The sequence below is a fragment of the Sciurus vulgaris genome (genome assembly GCF_902686455.1).
Source record: "Sciurus vulgaris genome assembly, chromosome: 3".
NCBI lineage: Eukaryota > Metazoa > Chordata > Mammalia > Rodentia > Sciuridae > Sciurus > Sciurus vulgaris.
In genome coordinates this window covers 82,096,697-82,123,247 of record NC_136463.1, presented here as the reverse complement: position 1 = coordinate 82,123,247, position 26,551 = coordinate 82,096,697, and the positions used below count along the sequence as shown (strand labels likewise).

General features: G+C 40.0%; 1 protein-coding gene across 4 annotated transcripts in view; it reads left to right on the top strand.

The window, feature by feature from the left end:
* CFAP221 (cilia and flagella associated protein 221) overlaps window positions 1-26,551 on the top strand; it is a 105,919-nt gene that overhangs the window by 42,195 nt on the left and 37,173 nt on the right. For all 4 annotated transcript variants that reach the window (XR_013762838.1, XM_079133826.1, XM_079133825.1 and 1 more), the window contains exons 8-13: window positions 12,575-12,734; window positions 15,551-15,671; window positions 15,760-15,871; window positions 16,061-16,169; window positions 22,116-22,203; window positions 25,307-25,396. Coding sequence is in view for 3 of the 4 variants with exons in the window: in XM_079133826.1 (XP_078989952.1) it covers window positions 12,575-12,734; window positions 15,551-15,671; window positions 15,760-15,871; window positions 16,061-16,169; window positions 22,116-22,203; window positions 25,307-25,396 (680 nt within the window). In the remaining variant the exon portion in view is untranslated. The remainder of the gene's footprint in view (window positions 1-12,574; window positions 12,735-15,550; window positions 15,672-15,759; window positions 15,872-16,060; window positions 16,170-22,115; window positions 22,204-25,306; window positions 25,397-26,551) is intronic.

Genomic DNA, 26,551 nt, shown 5'->3' with positions numbered 1-26,551 from the left:
CTCTGATTTACTAACTGCCAGTCACATGTCAGGCCTGCGTCTTCTCTTGCCTTCAGGGGCACTCCAAATCTCCTTTCAGGACAAACATTTGGTGGGATATCTGTCTGGGCTGGTTGAGTTCAGTTGACCACAGCAGTGGTCAGAGAACTTGACCCACGGTACAATGCCATTCTTGACCACACTGCTACTTCTACTATTCACCCCAAAGCACTGGTCCCAGTGAGGCCCAGGGGACCCCAGGAATGAAGACTTGTTCCAACTCTTCTCCCTGCATGAAAATGCTGCCTTACAGAAGGCTCAAAGAGAATTTCAGCTTCCATTACAGGAGAGCTGGCCCTCAGTGGGTCTCAGCACTGGACTGCGGTAGGTGCCATGCTGAAAAACAGGCAACAATAGCTCTGGGAATGAATGAGTACAGAGAAACACCGGGCTAAACAAACACAATTTTTTTTAAAACAGTGACTTTCTAAAAATGAAATATATGTATTATTGAAAATTAAGACACTGCAAAAAGAGTACAAAATCTACATTGAAAAAAAAATTACTCAGAATCTCACCACCCCAGAAATAACCATCATGAATTTTTGTTGAACATCATCGCAGACACCTCTCCTTGCTTATGGACAAAGAGAAGGAAGAGGGAGGCCAGACGTAATAAGATGATACAAAGACAGATAAAACCATTAGAAAAACTGAATTGGTTTTGTTGCCTAATATTGACTGAAAAAAGGCAAGTGAAGCAGAAGAAATTGATGAGCTTCCATGATATTCATTCCTAAAATTAAGAAAAGAGATGATGAAAATCTTAGGAGGGCAGAGCTACCATCTCCTTCAACAACATGCCTCAACTTCACCCAGAATCTCAGCTGTGGAAGCCGGGAAATAGCACACCACCTCGTGCCAGCACCCCTCCTTTCAACTCCTCATTCTATTATGTCATTTTATGTTGTCTGGATCTGTAGAATTGACTTCCTGTCTAATGACCATAAATTTCCCATGGTTACTTAGTTTCTATCAAAATATAGCTAGGATTTTCACCTCCATTCTTTATTCCATGTTCTCTCCATTCCCAGATTCTCTATATCAATTCTTTTTCTGGCTGTCTGGATTTTGTCACTGAGTGGCTTGTTAACCAAAGTTTCCTGGGGTGGGGGGTCACATGCCTAGAGTGTTTGCCTATTTGATAATGGCTCTCTGATGCCTGTGATCTTAAAGGACAACCTGAGTGGGTGTAAAAATCTTGATTTATGACTTTGTTTGCCTCCGAACTTTGTAGATATTGCTGATTGCTCTCTGTCTTTGAATTTGCTACAAATTCAGAGGCTGGGCTTCATGTTTCCTCATGGAAGGTGAATTCTGGTTGCCCTTAAGATTTTCTTTCTTTTTTTTTTTTTTTTTTTTCAGTTTTGAGGTTAATTTATGTATTGGTATTGTTCTGTATCATTTTGTTCTCCTATGATCTGGAGAAAAATGACCCATTTTAGGAAGTTTTTCAACTATCAGAACTATACATATTTTAATGTCCTACCTGCTTTATTCTACCCCTCAGGGATACCAATTATGTATATATATTGGTTCTCTTTGGTATCTCTTACCTTCTTTAAAATGATTTTATTTTGTGTGGATTTCTCATTTCTGTCTGCCATGTCCCTCCCTGTGTGCTCAGAGTGTGTGACATCTGTATGCACATGTGCTTGTGTGTTCATGTCTATGGGTGTCTAGTGTTATTCCTTCCCTTGCAGTTTCTACCTCAGTGACAGTTCCTTTTCTTTTTTGCATTGTTTCCTGAGCTCCACAAGCTGTCTTTTCATCTCTAGTGTGTATGTATATTACTTCCTTGAATTCTGATGACTTCCTGTGACAAGACCATGCCGCCTGTAATTTCTTTAAGACTCTGGTGAGCCACCTGTGTTCTCAGATTGTCCTCTTGGGGTGTGCTGTATCAGATTTTGCTTCTACTCCTTTCTTCCTTCAAAAAGTGTTCATTTTTAATCTCACAATTGACAAACATAATGCCTGTGTTGGTTTTATTCCGCATTTGACTCAACTTTCAATAGGGTCTGCAACCACAGAACAATGTGGGACAATGTATAAATAATAATAATAATAAAATTAAGAACCAGTTCTTACATGGTGCTTAACATGTGCCAGTCACTACACCAGATGCAGAACTCACTTAATGCTCACTTTGTAATTCTTATAAAGTAGACTCTCTCGTTATGTCCACTTCTCAGATGGGGAAACTGAGACACAGGGTGTTTAGGTAAGGGGCCCAAGGGCTAAAATTGGTAAGTGGTAGAGCTGTTATTGGAATGCAGGAAACACAATCTGTGTCCTGCGTTCAAGCATCCTGGAAGAATGTCCCCATTGCTGCCCTGAGCTCATAGGAGAGCCACTGAGTCATCCTGCTATTATGTGCCAGGCCCCCAGACTGCCTGGGCTTGCTCCTAATGTCTGCATTTTAGATATTCAACATATAGGGATGAAAGGAAAGTTAGTACATTCCAAAAATCTTCAGTTACTACCTATTTCTGGTTCCAATTTAAAAACTTGCCAGAGGAAGGAAATTAAAGATTAAAAGAATATTTCTCAGCCCAGACCCTAAAAGCTAGAAGGGTCTGGAACAATATATTTCAAGCTCTGAAAGAACATGGATGCCAACCAAGAATCTTATACCCAGCAAAACTAACCTTCAGATTTGAAGACAAAATAAAATTCTTCCATGATAAACAAAACTTAAAAGAATTTACAAATAGAAAGCCTGCACTACAGAACATTCTCAGAAAAATATTCCATGAGGAGGAAATGAAAAACAACAATGTAGGCCAGCAAAGGGAGGAACTACCTTAAAGGAAAAACCAATCAAAGGAGGAAGTCAAGCTAAAAACGAAAAATAAGCCCAAATGACTGGGAATACAAATCATATCTCAATAATAACCCTGAATGTTAATGGCCTAAACTCATCAGTCAAAAGATACAGACTGGAAGATTGGATTAAAAAGAAAGACCTAACAATATGCTGCCTCCAAGAGACTCATCTCATAGAAAAAGACATCCACAGACTAAAAGTGAAAGTATGGGGAAGAATATATCATACTCATGGACCCAGTAAAAAAGCAGGGGTCTCCATCCTCATATCAGATATGTGGACTTCAAGCCTAAGTTAGTTAGAAGGAATAAAGAAGGACATTTCAAACTGCTTAAGGGAAGCATGAACCAGCAAGACATAATGATCGTAAATATTTATGCCCCAAACAATGACGAATCCATGTACTTCAAACAAATCCTTCTCAATTTCAGGGAACAAATAGACCACAACACAGTAGTACTGGGAGATTTTAACACACCACTCTCACCACTGAATGGATCCTCCAAACAAAAACTGAACAAAGAAACTATAGAATTAAATGATATAATCAATGATTTAGACTTAACAGACATATATAGAGTATTTCATCCATCATCAAGTGAATATGCTTTCTTCTCAGCACTCATGGATCCTTCCCTAAAATAGATCAAATGCTATGCCACAAAGCGGCCATTAGTAAATACAAAAAGTAGAGATACTACCTTGTATCCTATCAGATCATAATGGAATGAAATTAGAAATCAATGGTAAAATTAAAAACAGAAACTACTCCAACACCTGGAGACTAAATAATATGTTATTGAATGATGCATGGATAACAGAAGACATCAGGGAGGAGATTAAAAAAATCTTAGAGGTAAATGAGAACAACAATGCAACATATCAAAATCTTGTGGACACTATGAAAGCAGTACTAAGAAGAAAGTTCATTGCATTGAGTTCATACATTAAAAGAATAAAAAGTCAAGAACTAAATGACCTAACATTATAGTTCAAAGCCCTAGAAAAAGAAGAACAGATCAACACCAACAGTAGTAGAAGACAGGAAATAATTAAAATCAGAACTGAAATCAATGAAATTGAAACAAAAGAAACAATTCAAAAAATTGACAAAACACAGTTTGTTCCTTGAAAAAGTAAACAAAATTGATAAACCCTTAACCACACTAATGAAGAAAAGGAGAGAGAAAATTCAAATTACTAGAATTCATGATGAACAAGGAAAGATCATGACAGACACCATTGAAATACATAACATATTTAGAAGCAACTTTGAAAATATTTCAACAAAATAGAAAATATCGAAGACATTGACAAATTTTTAGAGACATATGATCCTCCCTGAACCAGGAAGACATACACAATTTAAAAAGACAAATTTCAAGCACTGAAATAGAAGAAGCTATCAAAAGCCTACCAACCAAGAAAAGTCTGAGACCAGATGGATTCTCAGCCGAGTTTTACAAGAACTTCAAAGCAGAACTAATACCAATACTCCTCACAGTAGTCCATGAAATAGAAAAGGAAGGAACCCTTCTAAACTCATTCTGTGAAGCTAATATCACCCTAATACCAAAACTAGACAAAGACACATGGAGGAAAGAAAACTTCAGACCAATATCCCTAATGAACGTAGATGCAAGAATTCTTAACAAAATTTTAGCAAATCGCACACAAAAAGCATATTAAAAAGATAATGTACCATGATCAAGTAAGTTTCATCCCAGGGATGCAAGGTTGGTTCAACATCCAGAAATCAATAAATGTAATTCACTACATCAACAGACTTAAAGTTAAGAATCATATGATTATTTCAATAGATGCAGAAAAAGCATTTGATAAAATACAGCATCCCTTTATGCTCAAAACACGAGAAAAAATAGGGATAGTGGGAACATACCTCAAAATTTTAAAGGCTATCTTTGCTAAGCCCATGGCCAACTTCATTCTAAATGGAGAAAAACTGAAAGCATTCCCCCTAAAAACTGGAACAAGGCAGGGATGCCCTCTTTCACCACTTCTATTCAACATCGTCCTTGAAACACTAGCCAGAGCAATCAGACATACCAAAGAAATTAAAGGAATAGGAATAGGAAAAGAAGAACTCAAGCTATCACTATTTGCCTGTGATATGATTCTATATTTAGCAGATTCAAAAACTCCACCAGAACACTTCTAGAACTAATAAATGAATTCAGCAAAGTAGTAGGATATAAAATCAACATGCATAAATCTAAAGCATTTTTATTCATAAGTGATGAATCCTCTGAAAGAGAAATTAGGAAAACCACTCCACAGTAGCCTCAAAAAAAAAAAAAAAAAAAAAAAACTTGGGAATTAATCTAACAAAAGAGGTGAAAGACCTCTACAATGAAAACAGCAGAACACTAAAGAAAGAAATTAATGAAAACCTTAGAAGATGGAAAGCTCTCCCATGTTCTTGGACAGGTAGAATTAATATTGTCAAAATGGCCATGGTATCAAAGGCACTGTACAGATTCAATGCAATTCCAATTGAAATCTCAATGACTTTCCTCATAGAAATAGAGAAAGCAATCATGAAATTCATCTGGAAGAATAAGAGACCTGGAATAGCCAAAGCAATCCTAATCCTGAGCAGGAAGTGTGAAGGGAGGTATCACAATACCAGACCTTAAACTATACTACAGAGCTATAGTAACAAAAACAATCTATTTTGGTATTGGTACCAAAATAGATAGACCAATGGTACAGAATAGAAGACACAGAGACAAACCCACATAAATATAGTTATCTCATACTAGACAAAGGTGCCAAAAACATACGATAGAGAAAAGATAGCCTCTTCAACAATGTTGCTGGGAAAACTGGAAATCCATATGCAGTAAAATGAAATTAAACCTCTATCTCTTACCCTGCACAAAACTGAACTCAAAATGGATAAAGGACCTAGGAATTAGGCCAGAGACTCTGCACCAAATAGAAGAAAAAGTAGGCCCGAATCTTCATCATGTTGGCTTAGGACAAGACTACCTTAATAAGACTCCTAAAGTATAAGAAATGAAAGCAAGGATCAATAAATGGAATGGATTCAAACTAAAAAACTTTCTCAGCAAAGGAAATAATCAATAATGTGAAGGGAGCCTACAGAGTGGGAGAAAATATTTTCCACACACACTTCAGACAGAATACTAATCTCCAAAATTTATAAAGAATTTAACAAAACTTTACGCCGAAATTACAAAGAACCCAATCAATAAATGGGCTAAGGAACTAGGCAGACACTTTACAGAAGAAGCTATACAGGTGATTAACAAATAAATGAAAAAGTGTTCATCTCTAGTAATTAGAAAATGCAAATTAAAACAACTCTAAGATTTCATCTTACTCCAATTAGAATGGCTATTAGCAAGAACACAAGCAATAATAGATGTTGGTGTGGATGTGGGGAAAAAGGCACACTTTTATATTGCTGGTGAAGTTGCAAATTGGTGCAGTCACTCTGGAAAGCAGTATGGAGATTCCTCAGAAAATTTGCAATGAACCCACCTTTTGACCAGTTATCCCACTCCTCAGTTTATTCCCAAAGGACTTAAAATCAGCATACTACAGTGATGCAGCCACATCAATGTTTATAGCAGCTCAAATCACAGCAATTAGATTGTGGAACCAAACTAGATGCCCTTCAGTAGATGAATGGATAAAGAAACTGTGATATATATACACAATGGAATATTACTCAGACTTAAAGAAGGATGAAATTATGGCATTTGCCGATAAATGGATGGAGTTGGAGAATATCATGCTAAGTGAAATAAGCCAATTGCAAATAACCAAAGGCCGAATGTTTTCCCCTGACAAGTGAATGATGATACATAATGGGGGTGGGGTGGGGGTAAGAGAACAATGGAGGGACTTTGGATTACGTAGAGGGAAATGAGAGGGGGAGAAGGGGAGAGGGGTATGAAAGATGTAGAATGAGACAGATATCATTACCCTATATACATGTATGATTACATGACTCTATATGGTGCACAACCATAGAAACAAAAGGTTGTGCCCCATTTATGTACAATGAATCAAAATGCAGTCTGTAAAAATTTTTTAAAAAGATTAAAAAGAAGTGCTGGGGATCATTAGCTGTCCAGGGGTCCGTACCCTGTGACACTTCATCAGCTGAACCTAAGCAGAAGTTGATTCTTCCAGGGAAATTCAGACATGAATGTGTATCCAAAAGCTGCTCTTCACAGTACATCTCCAGGCCTAACTTTTAAATTAGACCAATCTAGAGTCAGACCTGGCCTTGCGCTCATTTCTTGGTACTAGGAATTGAACCCAGAGGTGCTTAATCATTGAGACACATCCCCAGCCACATCCCCTCACTAAATTGCTGAGGCTGGCTTTGAACTCCCGATCCTCCTGCCTCAGCCTCCCAAACTGACTTGCTGGGATTACAGGCGTTTGCGCCCACATCCAGCTGGCCTTGCACTTTTGTGAAACAAAAGGAAAGAACTGAGCTTTGGGAAACTCACTCAGTAACTTGACCTCAGGAAGCAAATGCCTCTTCCTTTTTAAGAACTCAAATAACTTAAGCATAAAATTTTCAAAGAAATATTTCCTCTTTCTGACGTTTTAACGATTTTTTAAAATTTTTGGTACTGGGGATTAAATTCAGGGGTGCTTTACCACTGATCTGTATCCCCAGCCCCTTTTTATTTTTTATTTTGTGACAGGGTCTCAGCTAGTTGCTGAGTCTAGTCTTGAACTTGAGACCCTCCTGCCTTGGCCTCCCCAGTCCCTGGGATTACAGGTGCACCACACCCAGCCTTTTTAACAATGATTCAATCTACAAGAAATCATCACTCATTTTATGTCACATAAATTCTGTGAAAGAGATGTTTACAGAATGTACGCTATATACCAAGCATATCTCACACACTGTATTTTAACAGATGAGAAAAGAGCCTCAGATAAGGTGTCCAAACTAAATCACAGAGTTAAACAATGGACGGGGTCTGTGTGGCCCCTGGGTCTATCTTCTTGCCTGCACACCTCAGGCAGTAATGGCGGCCTGTGGTTCTCAGATGTGAGTCAGAGAGTACTCCCCACTCCCAAAGACCTCCCTTGGTGATCCAGTGAATCAGAGGCATTACTAGAATTTGTCAACAGCTCATTCATGGATGATTTTTAAAGGGCATAGCTATTTAAATTTCCCAAATGAGACTTAGAGAGATGAAGTAGTTTACCCCAAATCCTGTAGTTAGTGAGAACCTAAATCCTAGAAGGTTAAAACCAATCCTTACTAATCTTTACTGAAACTTCAAGCATGTGGGTTGAATGACCCTGTGACAATTTAGGAAGAATAATCTGTACTCAGATGTTTAGAGGGAAAGTTGTTAAAAATTTTAACAGTATTCATGATGTCACTCATGTGAAATCTAAAAATGTTGATCTCATAGAAGTAGAGTGAAGAACAGGTGCAAAGTCACAGGTGGGGGATATGTTCTGGTGTCCTATTGCACCTTAGGGTGACCATGGTCAATGATAATGTATTATGTACTTCAAAATGGCTACAAGAGAGGATTTTTTTTTTCTTGGTTCATTTGTACTTTTTTTTTATTGTAAACAAATGGGATACATGTTGTTTCTCTGTACATGGAGTAAAGGCATACCATTTGTGTAATCATAAATTTACATAGAGTAATGTTGTTTGATTCATTCTGTTCCCTTCCCCCCACTCCTCCCACCCCTCTTTTCCCTCTATACAGTCCTTCCTTCCTCCATTCTTGCCCCCCTCCCTAACCCTAACTCTAATCCTAACACTAACCCCTCCCACCCCCCATTATGTGTCATCACCCACTTATCAGCGAGATCATTTGTCCTTTGGTTTTTTGAGATTGGCTTATCTCACTTAGCATAATATTCTCCAATTTCATCCATTTGCCTGCAAATGCCATAATTTTATCATTCTTTATGGCTGAGTAATATTCCATTGTATATATATATATACCACAGTTTCTTTATCCATTCATCAATTGAAGGGCATCTAGGTTGGTTCCACAATCTGGCTATTGTGAATTGAGCAGCTATGAATATTGATGCAGCTGTATCTCTGTAGTAGGCTGATTTTAAGACCTTTGGGGGTGCTGGGGAGATAGCTCAGCTGGTAGAGTGCTTGCCTCGCAAACACAAGGCCCTGAGTTCGATCCCCAGTACCGCAAAAAAAAAAAAAAAAAAAAAAAAAAGACCTTTGGATATAAGCCAAGGACTGGGATAACTGGATCAAATGGTGGTTCCATTCCAACTTTTCTAAGGAATCTCCACACTGCTTTCCAGAGTGGCTGCACTAATTTGCAGCCCCACCAGCAATGTATGAGTGTACCTTTCTCCCCACATCCTCTCCAACACCTGTTGTTGCTCGTATTCTTGATAATCGCCATTCTAATTGGGGTGAGATGGAATCTTAGGGTGGTTTTGATTTGCATTTCTCTTATTACTAGAGATGTTGAACATTTTTTCATATGTTTGTTGATTGCTTGTCGATCTTCTTCCGTGAAGTCTCTGTTCATTTCCTTAGCCTATTTGTCAATTGGGTTATTTGCATTCTTGATGTAGAGTTTTTTGAGTTCTTTATAGATTCTGGAGACTAGTGCTCTATCTGAAGTATGATTGGCAAAGATTTTCTCCCACTCTGTAGGCTCTTTCTTCGCATTGCTGATAGTTTCCTTTGCTGAGAGAAAGCTTTTTAGTTTGAATCTATCCCAGTTATTGATTCTTGTTTTTATTTCTTATGCTATGGGAGTCCTGTTAAGGAAGTCTGGTCCTAAGCCGACATGTTGAAGATCTGGACCTACTTTTTCTTCTATAATCTGCAGGGTCTCTGGTCTGATTCCGAGGTCCTTAATCCATTTTGAGTTTAGTTTCGTGCACGGTGAGAGATATGGGTTTAGTTTCATTCTGTTGCATATGGATTTCCAATACAAGAGAGGATTTTTAAATGATAAACATTTGAGGCGATGGATCCTCTGATTACCCTGATTTATCAGTATACAGCTATGCATGTATCAAAACATTGCATTTGTACAATTAGTATGTGTCAATTAAAAATAAAATGAAACTTAAAATTATAATATGGTATATACATATAAGAAAGAAGAATTTTTTACCAATTATCCCCCTACTGAGCTTCCCTCTCCTAAAAACCAATATGCTTTTATTTTTCTATCTCCTTTTAATAACTGCCCATATTTAGGCACATGTTTTATATAATTGTTATCTAGGCAAAGACATAGTGGTATTGCCTGGTGGTGACTTCATTCATTTTTCAGAGTGGTACATTTTCGTGGTAATACTCATGGTACTAATAAGCAAGGGTTTTCTTAGACTTTAGTTTATTTCTGAGTTTTGTTTGCATCTCCCTGTCTCTGATCACCATCTTCCCAATATTATCCCTGGTCCCGTCAAGGATAGTGATCTTAAATCAACCCCAGGTGAAAATGGACTGCATAGATAAAATAGTGGTTTGGTTTTTTAAAGTGAAGCAACTTTGGGGGAGCACTTTTCTCACTTTCAAAACATGAAATTTTTTCTCCTTCCTACCACCATTAATTAGTTTGTGCCAAGCAGGAAGCTATGACTACTTGGCACATGTTTTACAGCTTTTAACATTTGACAGCCAGCTACCACCGTGTTCTGGTAACAGAACTGGTATCCCTGCTAATGGAAAAAGTGGTTTACTTTGGTTGCCTAGACGACATCTCTGTAGTGTGCTTTGTGTTTTAGGTCCGGGCTGGAAGTACTTAAAAATATATCAACCTGGTCAAGGCAAACATTAATCCCTGATCCAGAGCTTCTCATTTTTTTTTTTTTTAATTAATGAGCTGCAACAAAAGCAACAGAATGTTCTTGGTTTAAAGGCCCCAGTAAATTGTGGGTCACCCAGTGTATATTCTCCGACCAAGTGGGTGGTCCAGGTATGCCGTTCTGCAGTCATGGAGAACCAGGGATTCTGCTCTGCAGGGTTCAGTTGGCGGACAGACCCCAGTTATTCTGCTGATTCTTTCTGCCCTGCCCAGGGATCAAGGGTCTCTAGCGGGTGTCATTTAACAAATTTGCCTTCAGTGCTTGAAGAATTGACCAATACCTACTTTGGAGTCCTTGCAAGGGACTCCGGTAGACAAAAAGGTAGGGGGCTGGTGTCCACCTTTGGGGCTTGCATATTTATGCTGGGAGGTATAAAGTCTGAAAGGCAATAACTCAAGTGGAATAGGAGTTCCATGGGGTGGGGCGGGTGGCCGGTTAGGGGAGTGAAACTTCCGGTGGGTGGAGAGGCAGGAGAGGCTTCCTGTAATGTGTAGGTGGAGGGAGGCTTCATTCACTCATTCAGCAAGAATTTCCCGAGTAACTAGCAGGTGTCTGCTTTCCTAAAATTTTCATGCTAGTCTAGGAGAAGACAGACTAGAAACAAGATGATTCTAGAGAGTAGGAGAAGCAGCTCAACGATCAGGAGGAAGCAAGTACAGAGACCCCAAGGCAGCAGAAGCCAGAGTTGGGGGTTAGAGTCAAGGCCCTGTCCTCAGCTCTGCTCCAGCACCTCCTCTCCAGGGCCTTTCTGTCCCCTGCCCCACTTCATTTATTTGTGCTCTTGCTGGTGGTGTTTATGACTCGATTTTGTACTTTGTATATATTCGTTTCTTGTTTGCTATCCCCAACTAGACTGTGAACTCCATAAAACATGGGGCTTCGCTTATTTCCTATAACATGGGGTTATTGCTGTATTTGAGCCCCTAAAACAGTAGAAGGCACACAGCATGTGTTCTTATTCATGCTGCCTAAGTGGCTGCGTGAATGGCCCATGTGGTTGAGCATAGGGAGAAGGGAGACAATGTTACAAGATTCAGAAGAGGGTGAGGGCAGCGGGGACATAGGCCTGCAAGCCTCTACAGGGATATGGGAAAGACCAGATGCATGAAGGCAGAAGGTCTCATCTAGGAAGCAAACCAAAGAGCCCTCAGTGGAAGTCAGAGAGCACTGGCCCTTGTTGCAACGAGTACATCAGTCTTCCCTTCTTTCTATTTTTCTTCCCACCTTTGTTGAGCATTTACTATGTTTCAAGCCTCATTGGTACCAGAGATACAAAGGAAGACTAAGGCACTGATTTTGGAAGGAATAGCAGTTCATTCTCAAGATTTGAAGGGAGAGGACTGGGGGCGTTGCTCAGCAGTAGAGTGCTTGCCTAGCATTTGCAAGGTCCTAATTTTGATCCCCAGCATCAACCCCCCCCCAAATATGTAAGTATATATCTGAAAGGAGAGAATCAAATTATGTACAAACCTAGGGAGCTGCATTGTCTGAACACAAACTTTGATGTGTGTTCCTAGCTTTTCCTTGTTACTTGCAATATTAACATTGACTTCTGGTAAATTTGTCTGAAGATCACTGTTCTGGGAATTCATGTTTGAATCACTAATGCAGATTGATATATATATATATATATATAACTGACACAACCAAATAATTATTATAAAGGATAATTGTAGCAATTGATAAGTGAGATCCATGTAAACACACAGAAGTTGATTATGGATATTTAATGAAAAGACTATACAAAGATCATAGAAGTACTTGTGCCTACCCCGGGAAGAACGTGTTTGCGCACGTGTTTGCCTCTTTGCACCTGACAAAAGGGATTATTACTGTCATGTTTTCTCCTTTCTTTCCTCTCAGGAATAATTCCAGCTAATGGGAAGGTGAATGTGACTATCACGTTCACACCCTTTCAGTACGGGACTGCACAAATAAAGATGCAGTTGTGGATTTCGCAGTTCAACTCCCAGCCTTACGAATGCGTCTTCACCGGAACGTGCTATCCCAACATGGCCTTACCGTAGGGCTGCTTTGGAATGTTTTTGTTTATTCTTAACACTTTTCCAAAAAATCCCAAGTCTTTCTTCCTTTTATTTTGTCTCTTTTTCTTATACCAGAACACCATTAAAAACTTATGTTATAGTAGGGGGTATGGTTTAGCGGTAGAGCGCTTGCCTTGCTTGCTCAGAGCCCCAGGTTCAAGCCCCAGCACCGAAAAATGAATGAACGAACAAAAACTTACATTAAATGATAGGCCTACATAGAATACACTTTAGAACATAACAGTGATGCCTAGAATATCTCTATGCTGGTAGCAGAGTTGCTTCTGCTGAGAGGGAACTGAGAAAAAGGGACTTGTGAGGATTGCTTCTTTGGTTTCTGTTGGTGTGCTGTTTGAGTTTTTGACCATATGCATGCTATAATGCCTAATCAAAAGTTTAAATTACACAAAGCCAGAATGACATAACTATTTTTAAAGTTTCCATGTAACATTACAATTGAGTGCAAGCTGTATGCAGCATCTGTTGCAAAGCCACATGGGAAACGGCCCATGTTCTCCCAATGCCAAAGTAAGTCACTTAACAGCAAGTGACATCACCTAAGGCAGCAATGTACCACACAGGGTTTCTGGTTTTTTGGTTTTGTTTTTTGAAAAAGTGAGGATGTGCAATGGGATTAACCCTTACTTCATAATAAATATTTCCTGAACTTCCATTTCCAATTGAATATGAGCTTGTATTTTTACATCCCAATATTTCCAATCAATATTATGTTTTTATAAACATGCATGATTTTTATAAAAGATAAAAGGAAAGATTACCATAATATAAATACTAATCTTGGAAGATCCTGACAATTTTTTTGGAAATGATAAAAATATCTTGATTTTTCCTCCACTGCTCTTTAGGCATGGATGCTCATCCATGCGTGTATTAAAAATGGGGGAAGAGAGGCTGGGGTTGTGTCTCAGTGCTAGAGCGCTTGCCTGGCATGTGTGAGGCCCTGGGTTCGATACTCAGCACCACATATAAATAAATAAAATTAAAAGATCCCTTGACAACTAAAAAATATGTATTTTAAAAAATGGGAGAACAACTTGCTTAAATATGAACTCCATGATTTATGAAATATTTATATTGTGATTTTTTCTTCATAAAAATTCAAAGCAACTTAACTCAAGTGTGGGATATTAATGTGGACTGTTGCACCCAGATCCTGCAAACAACTATACTAGAAGTAAAATCACTCAGGCAATAAATAAAATTGGTTCAAATAAAACTACAAATTTTCCCAGTATGTCCAGTGACTGAAAGCAAAATGCCATTTGCATCTCAAGTCACGTGCTTCTGTACTCAAGTGACTTTCTCGAAGGCATCACTTGAGTGGAATTTTATTTTTATATTATCCCATAAATATATTATTATTTTATTTTTATTTTTATGGTGCTGAGGATCAAACCCAGGACCTCATTCATGGCAAGAACTCACTGCTCCCCAGCCCAGGCGTGCTCTAAATGCATGAGAGAAGGGTATGATAGAAGCACCATCCAAAAGCAGGCATACACACTATTTCTAAGCAATTATGCTTTGCTTTCCCAGCCAGGGATTACTGTCTTTTTTAGTGCACTGCTGACATTTTCAAGGAGTATAACTCAAGTCCTGCATGTCTCTCCAAACTGCAAATGGTACTGTAACTTAATTCCACCACAGCAGGAGAAAAGTTATACTGGCTGTAGTGTTCCCTGCAATTTTCCTAGACTGCTTTCTTTGTTTCCGTATAGGATGAGATGGTTGACTTACTCATGTCCTTATTTTGACACTGCCAAATTCTATTTGGTAACTCTGGTTTATCATGTTCTTAGACTCATTTCCATCGCCAACACTAACAATTAGGGTTCTTTAGGAGATTGTTTTCTTGACACCCCCACAAAAGTTTCCCAATATTTATAGCATGAATGATGTCAAAGCTGTGTTGAAATGAGGATACTGAGCCTTAGCTCACACTGTAGCTAAGCCCTGACGCTTGACATGGAACTATGTCAGTCAATGTGCATCTCACCAGAGGACAGGTGCTCCCATGCCATGGCCCTTAAGGATGCTGTCATGCAGGGGGCTGTTGAATGTGAGATGGCTAGCACGTGTCCATGTAATGCCACCAGGCAGTCGGGGCTCAGCCAGTGCACGTTGACTATCAGCATATTAATATGTTCTTACCTGATTCCTGAAATGTTTCTGGAAAATAAGTGTTCATCCTGGAAAACAAGGGTACACACAATCTTGCTTAAAGAAATAGCATTTCTGACTATAATATCTCATAATAAATCACCCAAATAGATTCTGCAGGCTGCTATCTGCATTGTCTCTACCTGTGTATATCAAAAGTCAGTTTTTAGTTACAGAAGATCCCAAACATTAGTCTGACTCTCTTTTGGGACAGTCTTGTTACCAATAATGGGAATAATCATTCTTTTACCAAAAAGATAAATCAAAGTACAATTTTTTAAATGTAATCAATTTAGCTGTTGAAAACCAGTAGCCTAGAAATGAATTACACTAGAGCAGAAGAGCACTTTTAGCATGTTATGTTTTCCACTCCTTATATTCATTAAGAATGCAAGAAAAAAACAACCATTCATGAACTATTCTGATATATATGATTATGGGGTAAAATGCTGACATTGCATTTATTTTAATAGACCACTGTTTGGGTATGCAGATTTATTTTCAGTTTAGATATAATAATGGACTGCAAGCCATGATATTATCAGAAGGAACATAAAAATAGAAACCTTGAGTTATTGGCTTATATACTAATTTAATGTGTTTTCAAATATAGATTGGAAGAGTTCGAAAGATTAAATACTCTTTCTAAGAAAGTCGGTGTTCCTTCAGAAAAAACAATGACACATATAAATTTCCTTGGACGACCAGCAAAGACAAGGCCTCCAAAACTGAAGGTAGAGTGGGGGCATCGTCCCTGATGCGATGGAGAGTGAGTGATGGAGAAGCCAGGCAACTAATTTTCCTGCCCATTCGGTCTCTCAGGAAATTGAGTACCAGAACCTGAGATTTCCAGTAGATTTATCAAATCCATTTGCTGTAGCAACTGTTTTAAACCAAGAACCAGGAAAAATGAAGATTAAAGAATTAAGAGAAGGTAACCGGTTGATCCACCATAAATCAGCCCCAGGGCAACATAGGAAAGAATTATTTCTTGTCAGGTTTATTGTTTATGAACAATAAAACCCAGATCCCTGTTATGCTTCACCGTTAGAAATGTGTTTTGCTCTCAGCAAATGATTCTGATTTGATTACTGGTCTCATCGTTGTCTGCTCCTGCCTTCAGTTCTGGACCAAGGCACTGGGATTTCAAAAACAAGACAGATGAAGGAGGCGCTCTTTGAACAGAAAGTCAGACAGATTGCTCATGAAGAGATGGAAAATCACCTCAAGTGGTAAATACTGAGCAATTATTTATATCAAAGTGGCAGTGTGATTGTTTTTAGGGGATGGCCTTTTATACATGAGATATAATGAAATGTAATAATTTTTATACCCTTTGGAAAATTTGATTAGTCTCTCTCCTCCACTGGTCTTTCTCTTTCAGAATGAGTTTCTATTAGGAGAAATTAATGTGACCAACCCATTTTGGTTGCTAAGCGTGGTCACAGCACAAAACCAGAGTGAATTGTGGGAGAGGCTGGGACCCTCTCCCTGCCAGTCACTGCTACCCCCCATGTGCACACTCCAAGACAAATCTACCCCATCACCTCTTCCCTGACCATGAGACCCTGTGCCCTGTGTTGTGTGCCCCAGAGACCTGGAAAGTCCAGCAGTTGTGGGGAATGGGGAGGGGTCCCTGGTGGTTAAAACTCAGACTAGGTAAGTTCTTGTCTTTCTGTGATCAAAGTGAATTTTTTAAACCAGATCATACCTGGCATGTCCACGCGTACAGATCTAGCTCAAGTAACCTTGCTTGTTGTTTTTTTGACTTTTTGTGTGTGTGTGTGTGTGTGTGTGTGTGTGTGTGTGTGTGTGTGGTGCTGGGATTGAACCCAGGACCAAGCACTCTATTTGCTCTTTTTGAGACTCTTTGCCATGTTGCCCAGGTTGGCCCTGACCTCCTTGGGCTGAAGTAATTCTTCGGCCTTAGCCTTTTCAAGTAGTAACTTGGACTACAGGTGTGCACCCCCTCACCTGGCTCTAAAGAAAACTTTAGAGACTCTTGAATTGAGCCAGAAAAGAGTCTCCTGGAAAGTGTACTTAAGAGGCTGCCTAATCCACATCCAGCCTCCACACTTCCCACACACATGAGAACACACCCCTACCTTAAAGACTCTAAAGGTCAGGCTGAGGCCCTACTTTAATGGAAACATGGTTTTTGTTTCTGATGAAAATCCCTTCTGTTTCAGCTTAAAGTTGTCTTCTTGGTCCGGCCTCAGTGAAATGGGAAACGCTCCAAGTAACTGAAGATTTTGTTTTTAAAAATGTTTTTCCTATTATAAAAAATGGATACATTGTCACTGTAGGAAACCTGAAAAATTGTCTTTTTAAAGCTATGAAGAAAGAAGTCAAACACAATGGTGCACACCTGTAATCCCACCAACTAGAGAGGCCCCAAGAGGGTTGTGAGTTTAAGGCCATCCTCAGCAAGTTAGGGAGGCCCTAAGCAATTTAGCAAGACCCTGTCTCAAAATAAAAAAAAGGAAAAAGGTCTGGGAATGTGCTCAGTGGTTAAGTGTCCCTGAGTTCAATCCCCAGTCCAAGAAAAAACTATAAGGAAGGGAAAAAATCAATGCCACCGCTCTGCAGTGACCCCTATTAAGACCCATGCCTTTCCTTCCTTCTATGCTTCTTTGTAACATACTTGAAATTCCATTGCAAACCACCTTCTGAATGCTGTGCTGTTCACTTAATGTTATTTTCCCAACATTTCATGTTGAAAGATTTTAAACCTGCAAATAACCAGCGATACCCTTGGCCACAGTTCATGAATTGTTAGCACTGTGCCACATTTACACTATGCACACAGGGCATTCCCACTAACATGCACACACCACCCACGTGCTTTTTCTGCTGAGCTATTTGGAGTTAAGTTGCAGACATTGGAAAGCTTCACCCAAAAGTACATTCACCTGTAACGCCCAAGAACAAGGATACTCTCTAACATCACCATAGTCATATCCAAGGGACCTGACACCCATGGAATAATGTGATCAAGTAATCGATTGGCACACTTACCCAGATAATGGCCTTTATACCTGGGATATTTTTGGCATCCAGGGTCTTATAAAAGGTCATACTATTTGTATTTCATTTTTGTGACTTCAGTCTCCTTTAATCCACAACAGTTCTCCAGACACACACACACACACACACACACACATCACTTTTTTTTTTTATTGTAAACAAATGGGATACATGTTGTTTCTCTGTTTGTACATGGCGTAAAGGCATGCCATTTGTGTAATCATAAATTTACATAGAGTAATGTTGTTTGATTCATTCTGTTATTTTTTCCCTTCCCCCCACCTCTCCCACCCCTCTTTTCCCTCTATACAGTACTTCCTTCCTCCATACTTGCCCCCCTCCCTAACCCTAACTCTAACCCTAACACTAACCCTTCCCTCCCCCCGATTATGTGTCATCCTCCACTTATTAGCGATATCTTTCATCCTTTGGTTTTTTGAGATTGGCTTATCTCACTTAGCATGATATTCTCCAATTTCATCCATTTGCCTGCAAATGCCATAATTTTATCATTCTTTATGGCTGAGTAATATTCCATTGTATATATATACCACAGTTTCTTTATCCACTCATCAATTGAAGGGCATCTAGGTTGGTTCCACAGTCTGGCTATTGTGAATTGAGCAGCTATGAACATTGATGTGGCTGTATCTCTGTAGTATGCTGATTTTAAGTCCTTTGGGTATAGGCCAAGGAGTGGGATAACTGGGTCAAATGGAGGGTCCATTCCAAGTTTTCTAAGGAATCTCCACACTGCTTTCCAGAGTGGCTGCACTAATTTGCAGCCCCACCAGCAATGTATGAGTGTACCTTTCTCCCCACATCCTCGCCAACACCTGTTGTTGCTTGTATTCTTGATAATCACCATTCTAATTGGGGTGAGATGGAATCTTAGGGTGGTTTTGATTTGCATTTCTCTTATTACTAGAGATGTTGAACATTTTTCCATATGTTTGTTGATTGCTTGTAGATCTTCTTCTGTGAAGTGTCTATTCATTTCCTTAGCCCATTTGTTGACTGGATTATTTGAATTCTTGGAGTAGAGTTTTTGAGTTCTTTATAGATTCTGGAGATTAGTGCTCTATCTGAAGTATGATTGGCAAAGATATTCTCCCACTCTGTAGGCTCTTTCTTCGCATTGCTGATAGTTTCCTTTGCTGAGAGAAAGCTTTTTTGTTTGAATCTATCCCAGTGGTTGATTCTAGCTTTTATTTCTTGTGCTATGGGAGTCCTGTTAAGGAAGTCTGGTCCTAGACCAACAAGGTGAAGATTTGGACCTACTTTTTCTTCTATAATCTGCAGGGTCTCTGGTCTGACTCCGAGGTCCTTAATCCATTTTGAGTTTAGTTTCGTGCATGGTGAGAGATATGGGTTTAGTTTCATTCTGTTGCATATGGATTTCCAATTCTCCCAGCACCATTTGTTGAAGAGGCTATCTTTTCTCCATTGCATATTTTTGGCCCCTTTGTCTAGTATGAGAAAATTGTATTTATTTGGGTTTGTGTCCGTGTCCTCTATTCTGTACCATTGATCTACCTTTCTATTTTGGTACCAATACCATGCCGTTTTTGTTACTATTGCTTTGTAGTGGAGTTGAAGATCTGGTATTGCAATACCCCCTGTTTCACTCTTCCTGCTAAGGATTGCTTTAGCTATTCTGGGTTTCTTATTCTTCCAGATGAATTTCATAATTGCTTGCTCTATTTCTGTAAGGTACACAATTGGGATTTTAATTGGAATTGCATTGAATTTGTATAGCACTTTAGGTAGTATGGCCATTTTGACAATATTAATTCTTCCTATCCAAGAACATGGAAGATCTTTCCATCTTCTAAGGTGTTCTTTAATTTCTTTCTTTAGTGTTGTATAGTTCTCATTGTAGAGGTCTTTCACCTCTTTTGTGAGATTGATTCCCAAGTATTTTATTTTTTTCGAGGCTATTGTGAATGGGGTAGTTTTCCTAATTTCTCTTTCTGAAGATTCATCACTTAAGTATAAAAATGCGTTGGATTTATGGGCATTGATCTTGTAACCTGCTACTTTACTGAAATCACTTATGAGTTCTAAGAGTTTTCTGGTGGAATTTCCAGGTTCCTCTAAATATATAATCATGTCATCAGCGAACAGGGATAGTTTGAGTTCTTCTTTTCCAATTTGTATCCCTTTAATTTCTTTGGTTTGTCTAATTGCTCTGGCCAGAGTCTCAAGAACGATGTTGAATAGAAGTGGTGAAAGAGGGCATCCCTGCCTTGTTCCGGTTTTTAGGGGGAATGCTTTCAGTTTTTCACCATTTAGAATGATATTAGCCATGGGCTTAGCATAAATGGCCTTTACAATGTTAAGGAATGTTCCCACTATCCCTATTTTTTCTAGTGTTTTGAGCATGAAGGGGTGCTGTATTTTATCAAATGCTTTTTCTGCATCTATTGAAATAATCATGTGATTCTTGACTTTAAGTCTATTAATATGGTGAATTACGTTTATTGATTTCCTGATGTTGAACCAACTTGCATGCCTGGGATGAAACCCACTTGATCATGGTGCACTATCTTTTTAATATGTTTTTGTATGCGATTTGCTAAAATTTTGTTGAGAATTTTTGCGTCGATGTTCATTAAGGATATTGGTCTGAAATTTTCTTTCCTTGATGAGTCTCTTTCTGGTTTAGGTATCAGTGTGATATTGGCTTCATAGAATGAGTTTGGGAGGGTTCCCTCCTCTTCTATTTTATGGAATACTTTGAGAAGTATTGGAATGAGCTCTTCTTTAAAGGTTTTGTAGAACTCGGCTGAGAACCCATCTGGTCCCGGACTTTTCTTTGTTGGTAGGCTTTTGATGACTTCTTCTATTTCAGTACTTGAAATTGGTCTATTTAAATTGTTTATGTCCTCCTCGTCCAGTTTAGGCAATTCATATGTCTCTAGAAACCTGTTGATGTCTTCGAAATTTTCTATTTTGTTGGAGTATAGATTTTCAAAATAGCTTCTAATTATGTTTTGTCACACATCACTTTTAATATCATAGCTATTTTGTATTTTGGACATGTTCCAGGTTCCATACTGGACATATTACATACTAGATTTTTAAATTTTTAAAATTGTGATAAATTCACATAATATAAAATTCTCCATTAAAGTGTATAATGCAAACATTTTAAGTATATTCACAGTGTTGTGCAACCTTCCCCACTTCCTAATTCCAGAACCTTCTTATCACTCCAAAACTGAAACCTCAAACCTATTAGCAGTCACTGCGCATTCCCTACTCTCTAGGGCCCCTGGCAATCACTCATGTACTTTTTAGCCTAGGAATTGCCTGTTCTGGATGTTTCATGTAAGTGAAATCATATAATTCATGATCTTTTGTGACTGGCTCCTGTCACTGAACACATTTTCAAGGTTCGCCCATATCACAGCATGTGTGAGTACTTCATTCCTATTTATAACTGAATATCCTTTGTATTATAATAAATACATTATTATGAATATACATTCTATCATTCACATAACAGTGTGTGGACATATCACATTTCGTTTATTCATTCATCAGTTAATGAACATTTCAGTGGTTTCCACTTTTCCGCATTGTGAGTAACGCTGCTATAAGCATGTGTATGTGAGTTTTTCATCTGAACCTGTCTTTTCAATTCTCTTGGTTATATACCTAGCACTGGAATTACCATGTCCACAGTAACTCTTCTTGAAGAGCCACCAAACTGTTTTCCAGAGTGGCTACACCATTTTCCATTCTCACCAGCCATATACAAGGGCTCCGGTTGGTCCCCAGCCTCAGCAATGTTGGCGGTTTTCCACTATTTTAAAATCACTGTTATTATCTTAGTCGTGGCAGTGGGCAGGCAGTGGTGTGCTATGTGACTTTGATTTGCATTCCCCTAATGGCTAACGATGTCACGCATCCGGATCTTTTTATTCATGAACATTTTAACATGTGTCACTAAAAGATAAGTGTCATTTCACAGGACATGTTATTCATCTTCAAGATGTTGTTGAAGCCTCTACAGCGTCTCCCTCAGCATGCCTCCAGCAATGCCTTAGCACCTTCTTGAGTTGTGGAATGGAGCAAAGAGAGCCATTCCTCTGAAAGCTGAACCATTTTCTGATGACTTCTGAAAGTTGGATTTTTCTCTCCAGGCAGGTGCACCTTGGTAAAGATCATGTATCTCTCAAACTTAGAAGAGAGCTTAATGAGGAGCGGCAAGCAGCCAAGGCCAAATACAAGGTCAGAATTACTGCTCATTTGAAATTATTTGTTCACTAAATATTTTGAAATCCTTTTATATGCAAGATACCAAATCAGGAGAAAGAAAATGTGAAGTTGAGTTGAGAGGGGAGGAGGTTGGTGACAAGTGAATTGTTAACTCTAAACCAAGTGTGGCTATAAATGCTAAAAGAGACCTTTACTGAGTACCATAGAGGATGCAGAAGCCAGAAAGGAGAGAACTCGTCTACTTGGAAAGACATAGTACAATGTTGAGAATTAGGATAGAGGACTCAGGCAGTCAGATGGAGGCTCAGACTCAAGCTGTAATTCTGGGCATATGTGCACCTGCTCTGTAAGCTAAGGGACATGAAGAAGAGATCCTTCAGGTGCTTGGGAGCCACATCAGAGCCAGATTCAAGTGAGGGTACCAAGTCAGAGACTCAAAGGGACTGAGCAAAGAGGGTGAGGTAGAGTTGAGGGACATGCGATAGCAAGACAACATGGTTCAGGGACAGAAACCATGGGACTGTGCAACACCCAGGACCTTACTGCGGCATGGAGGTAGAAATTGCATGAGAACAGGAGCAGTGAACCCTGGGGACACGTCCATTGTGGTTGAAGCACAGGACATACATGGGCAAAAGTAGGCAGAACTCGGCTGGTGCTCCATGTTTGAGGGGTTTGGACTTAACCAGTAGGACTTGCAGAATCTTCACAGAGTGTATGAGTTTGCTCAGCAGCTGTAACAAAGAATCACAGGCTGGGTGGCTTAAACTAATTACAATTCTGTCCCCAGTATTTCCCCTTCCCTTCCTCCTCCCTCCTCCTGTTCCCCTACTACTGATCTTTCTGCTATTTACTTAAAGGTTTTTTAGTGTCTTGTGGATGTGCATGATGGCGAGGTTCACTGTGGTATATTCATACATGTACATAGGAAAGTTAGGCTGGATTCATTCCAGGGCTTTTCCTATCCCTTCCCTCCTCCCTTCTTTCATTTCCCTTTGTCTACTCCTCTGATCTTTCTTCTATTCTTTTTATCCCCCCCACACTTATTTTGGATTAGCTTTTGGATAAATCCTCCCTCTTGGCTCATAGACACCGTCTTCCTGCTATGTCCTCACATGGTAACCCCTCTGTGTGCGTCTGGGTTCGAATCTCCTCCACTTACAAGGACACAAGTCACTTTGGATTAGGACCCCTCTAATGACCTCATTTTTGGCTGATCGCTTCTTGAGGTTCCTACCTCAAGATACAGTCGCACGCTGGGATCCAGGAAATTAGGGTGTTGGTGTATGACTTGTGAGAGACCCCGTTCACTTCATAACAGATCCTGGGCTTAGCAGTATGAGCTCCAGGGAAACTAGCCTGGCCTCAGAGTAGCAGGGAAAGTGTGTCTTGTCAGATATCTCATTCTTCTTCCTATATTTGGAGTCCAAACCAGATGTTTGGATAAATCTGCCTTTATTTTTCACAGGACAAACAAAAGAGTATAAAATTACTACATTAGTAAATCTTCACATTTAGGAAAGATATGTATTGAAAGATTGCCATTTAAGTGTTGTTGCTTCTGTGGTTCAGATTCTTTGCAAGCTATTTTTAAAACACAATATCTAGTATTTTCTGTCAACCCACCATAGCATATAAAATGCTATTTTATACCTTTGTTACATATGAAGGTGACACAGACATGCCACAGCCAGGTCACCATGAGCAGTTAAGCCGTGACTGCAAGCATGTGTAGGAGAGGAGCAGTCGGGGCTTAGTGTCAGTCACCAGGAGAAGCAGGAGGATGAAGCTGTGGGTTACAGGAGACCAAGAGCTGCAGGGACCCTGTGTCCTATGTTCAAGGGATTTAGTCTGGCAGCTGAGGGCTGTCAGGTGACCCCGCAGCAAGGAACACTGGGAGGTCTGAGCTTATGGCAGAAAGCTGAGAAAAAGAAATGGTGGCAGGCAGAGGGAGCTGACGTCATAGCGGATGGCACAAAGCCTCAAGGGTAAGGAGCCTATGAGAAATAACCTGGTCCTTTATTCTAGCTACCAACCTTTTTAACAATCCCTCCTTCAAAATGCCTGTTTTATTTTACTTTTAGTGATGGGTGCGGGGCATCTGAGTCTTTTCGCATGAACTCTGAGTTTTGAACTTGAGGTCCATGGTCTCAAACTCAACCTCCTGATACATGCAAATCAGAGAAAGACAGCTCACCACCCTGGTGACAATAGCACTCCCATTTTATTTTTGAATAGGATGTTAATGTGAATAAATTTCTTCCAATCAAGTCTTTTAAATGACTGTGAACAGTGTACCTAAGAGCCCATATAGTGTTCTGGGTTACCTAACCAACAAATAATAGAACCCAGAGAGAATCAAAAGTGAACATGACTCACAGTGTGCACAGTCCCCTTTTCCACTGGAGCAGGTGTGTACAGACACCGGTCCAGCTCAGCCAGCCCACCCCTGGAGTCACCTGTGTCTCCTGGGATTAGGAAACAGAGTCCAGGGCCTTCAGGGAAGCAGGCAGGTGGGGAGGAGAGCAGCCTGGGGACACTGCTCCAGGAAGGTCCAGTCACTGTCCAGTCCAGAAATACCCACCAGCCTCCACCACCCAGGAGCGGGGAGTCATGTGTGCCTTGATTAAGACCTGGCACGTGGATAATCATCTCAGAGGAGCTTTAAACCTGGGACATTTCTTCTTAATGAAGTCTCTACTTTACATTCTCCAATCCTTTCATGGTTTCCTAAAATCCTTTCTGTGATTTTAAGTGCCTTAGAAATCATTTCCAGAGTCACTAACCCTAATTTTACATATATGTGTGTGTGTGTGTGTGTGTGTGTGTGTGTGTGTGTGTGTGTGTGTGTGTGTATGCACACACATAGACATATATATATGCATGTTTTTTAAGGTCTTGAGTCTGTGCTTCCATAAAAGCTTAGTGTGTCTAAACAGTAACTGTAATTATAATGAGCATTTTAACCTGCTGGTGTCTCCCCCACACCCAGCCAGAATTCCACAAATGGATTTAATCAGTTGCTCAATGCATTTCTGAGTTTTAAAGAGAAACAAAGTTTTGTGCATTGTTTTCAACTTTACTATTTTTTATGATTAAAAAAAAAAAAAAACAGAGCGATAGAGAAGATCCTATTCCAAGTGAGGAATATCAACGACTCAAGACAGAAATTAGCCATAAACGCCTTATTCGTGATCTAGAAGAGGTGAGTGACTTTCCGTTCTTTGGAATCTAATTATTGACAGTTCTTTAAATACTTATTTAAAAAACATTAAGAAATTTTATAGAAATTCCTTTACCAGGAGGTAGCTATAGTAGTTCATATGCTGCCAGAGTGTTTTTTATCTATGCACTTGCAAGTGAAGCATCATGTTTCTCTTGAATTTGACAGTGTCGTATTGTGGCTTCTCTTTCTGCACCTCTGCTTTTCCTTTCTTGGTCTCTTTTTTTGATTCCCTGTGGTCTCTGACCCGGTCTGCAGGTGCTCAAGGTGGGTCCCTAACCTCTGTTCATCTTGGTGAGAAGATGGCAAGACCGGAAGTCAGAAGCTGGAGTTGTGATTGATAGGGGACCCAGGGGACCCAGGACAAGCCTCTTAGCCATGATGCCTTAGTGCCCTCAAGTGTGAAATGGGGACTGTAGCCTGACTCCATCACGTGACAGTTTCCAGTTAAGATCCCACCTTGAGCAATGGAAACCGTTCTTCGCAACTGCGCCCTCTCTCACTCTCACGTTTCTCTTCAAGCCTTGCCGCATCTGAATTATTTTTACCTCTTTTTCCTCCCCCTCACTGAATCTAGCCAGAGTCTAGCTAGGAGCTCTTCCACAAGGCCATACCCAAGTCCAGCCTCCCAGTCTCGCTTTGATCCCGCAGCTCTGCCCCACCCCACCCCCCACCCACCCCAGGCCACTCCTGCATAGGCTAGTGTGATACGGATCCACCTCTGGAGACTGTCTTCCTCATGCTGTTTCCTGCTCAAGAGCCTACAGAGCCTGCAGCTCCAGCGCCTCTGTGATGCCAGGCACCCTGTCCTATTTGTTCAGTCCCCAGCCTGTGCACACTGGACCCAGGACATGGCAGGCCCCCAGGGCTGAGCAGAGTGCCCTCCTTCCCAGCCAGGGGCCTCAGTCTGCTTTTCCTCTGGACACAGTGCCAGCCCCTGCCCATGGGACTCATTTCTGTGTGACTATTCTTCTTCCTCAGTCACACGCGTCTGCTTGGGTTGCCCTAACTAGACACCCAGATTCTTAAAGCCCAAACCTTGTCTTCCTCTTCTGACCCCCAATTCCAGGAGTGTTCCCCGTAATGCAGTGTCCACTACCAAGTGCTTAATAAATGCTCACTAAATGAAAGAACAAA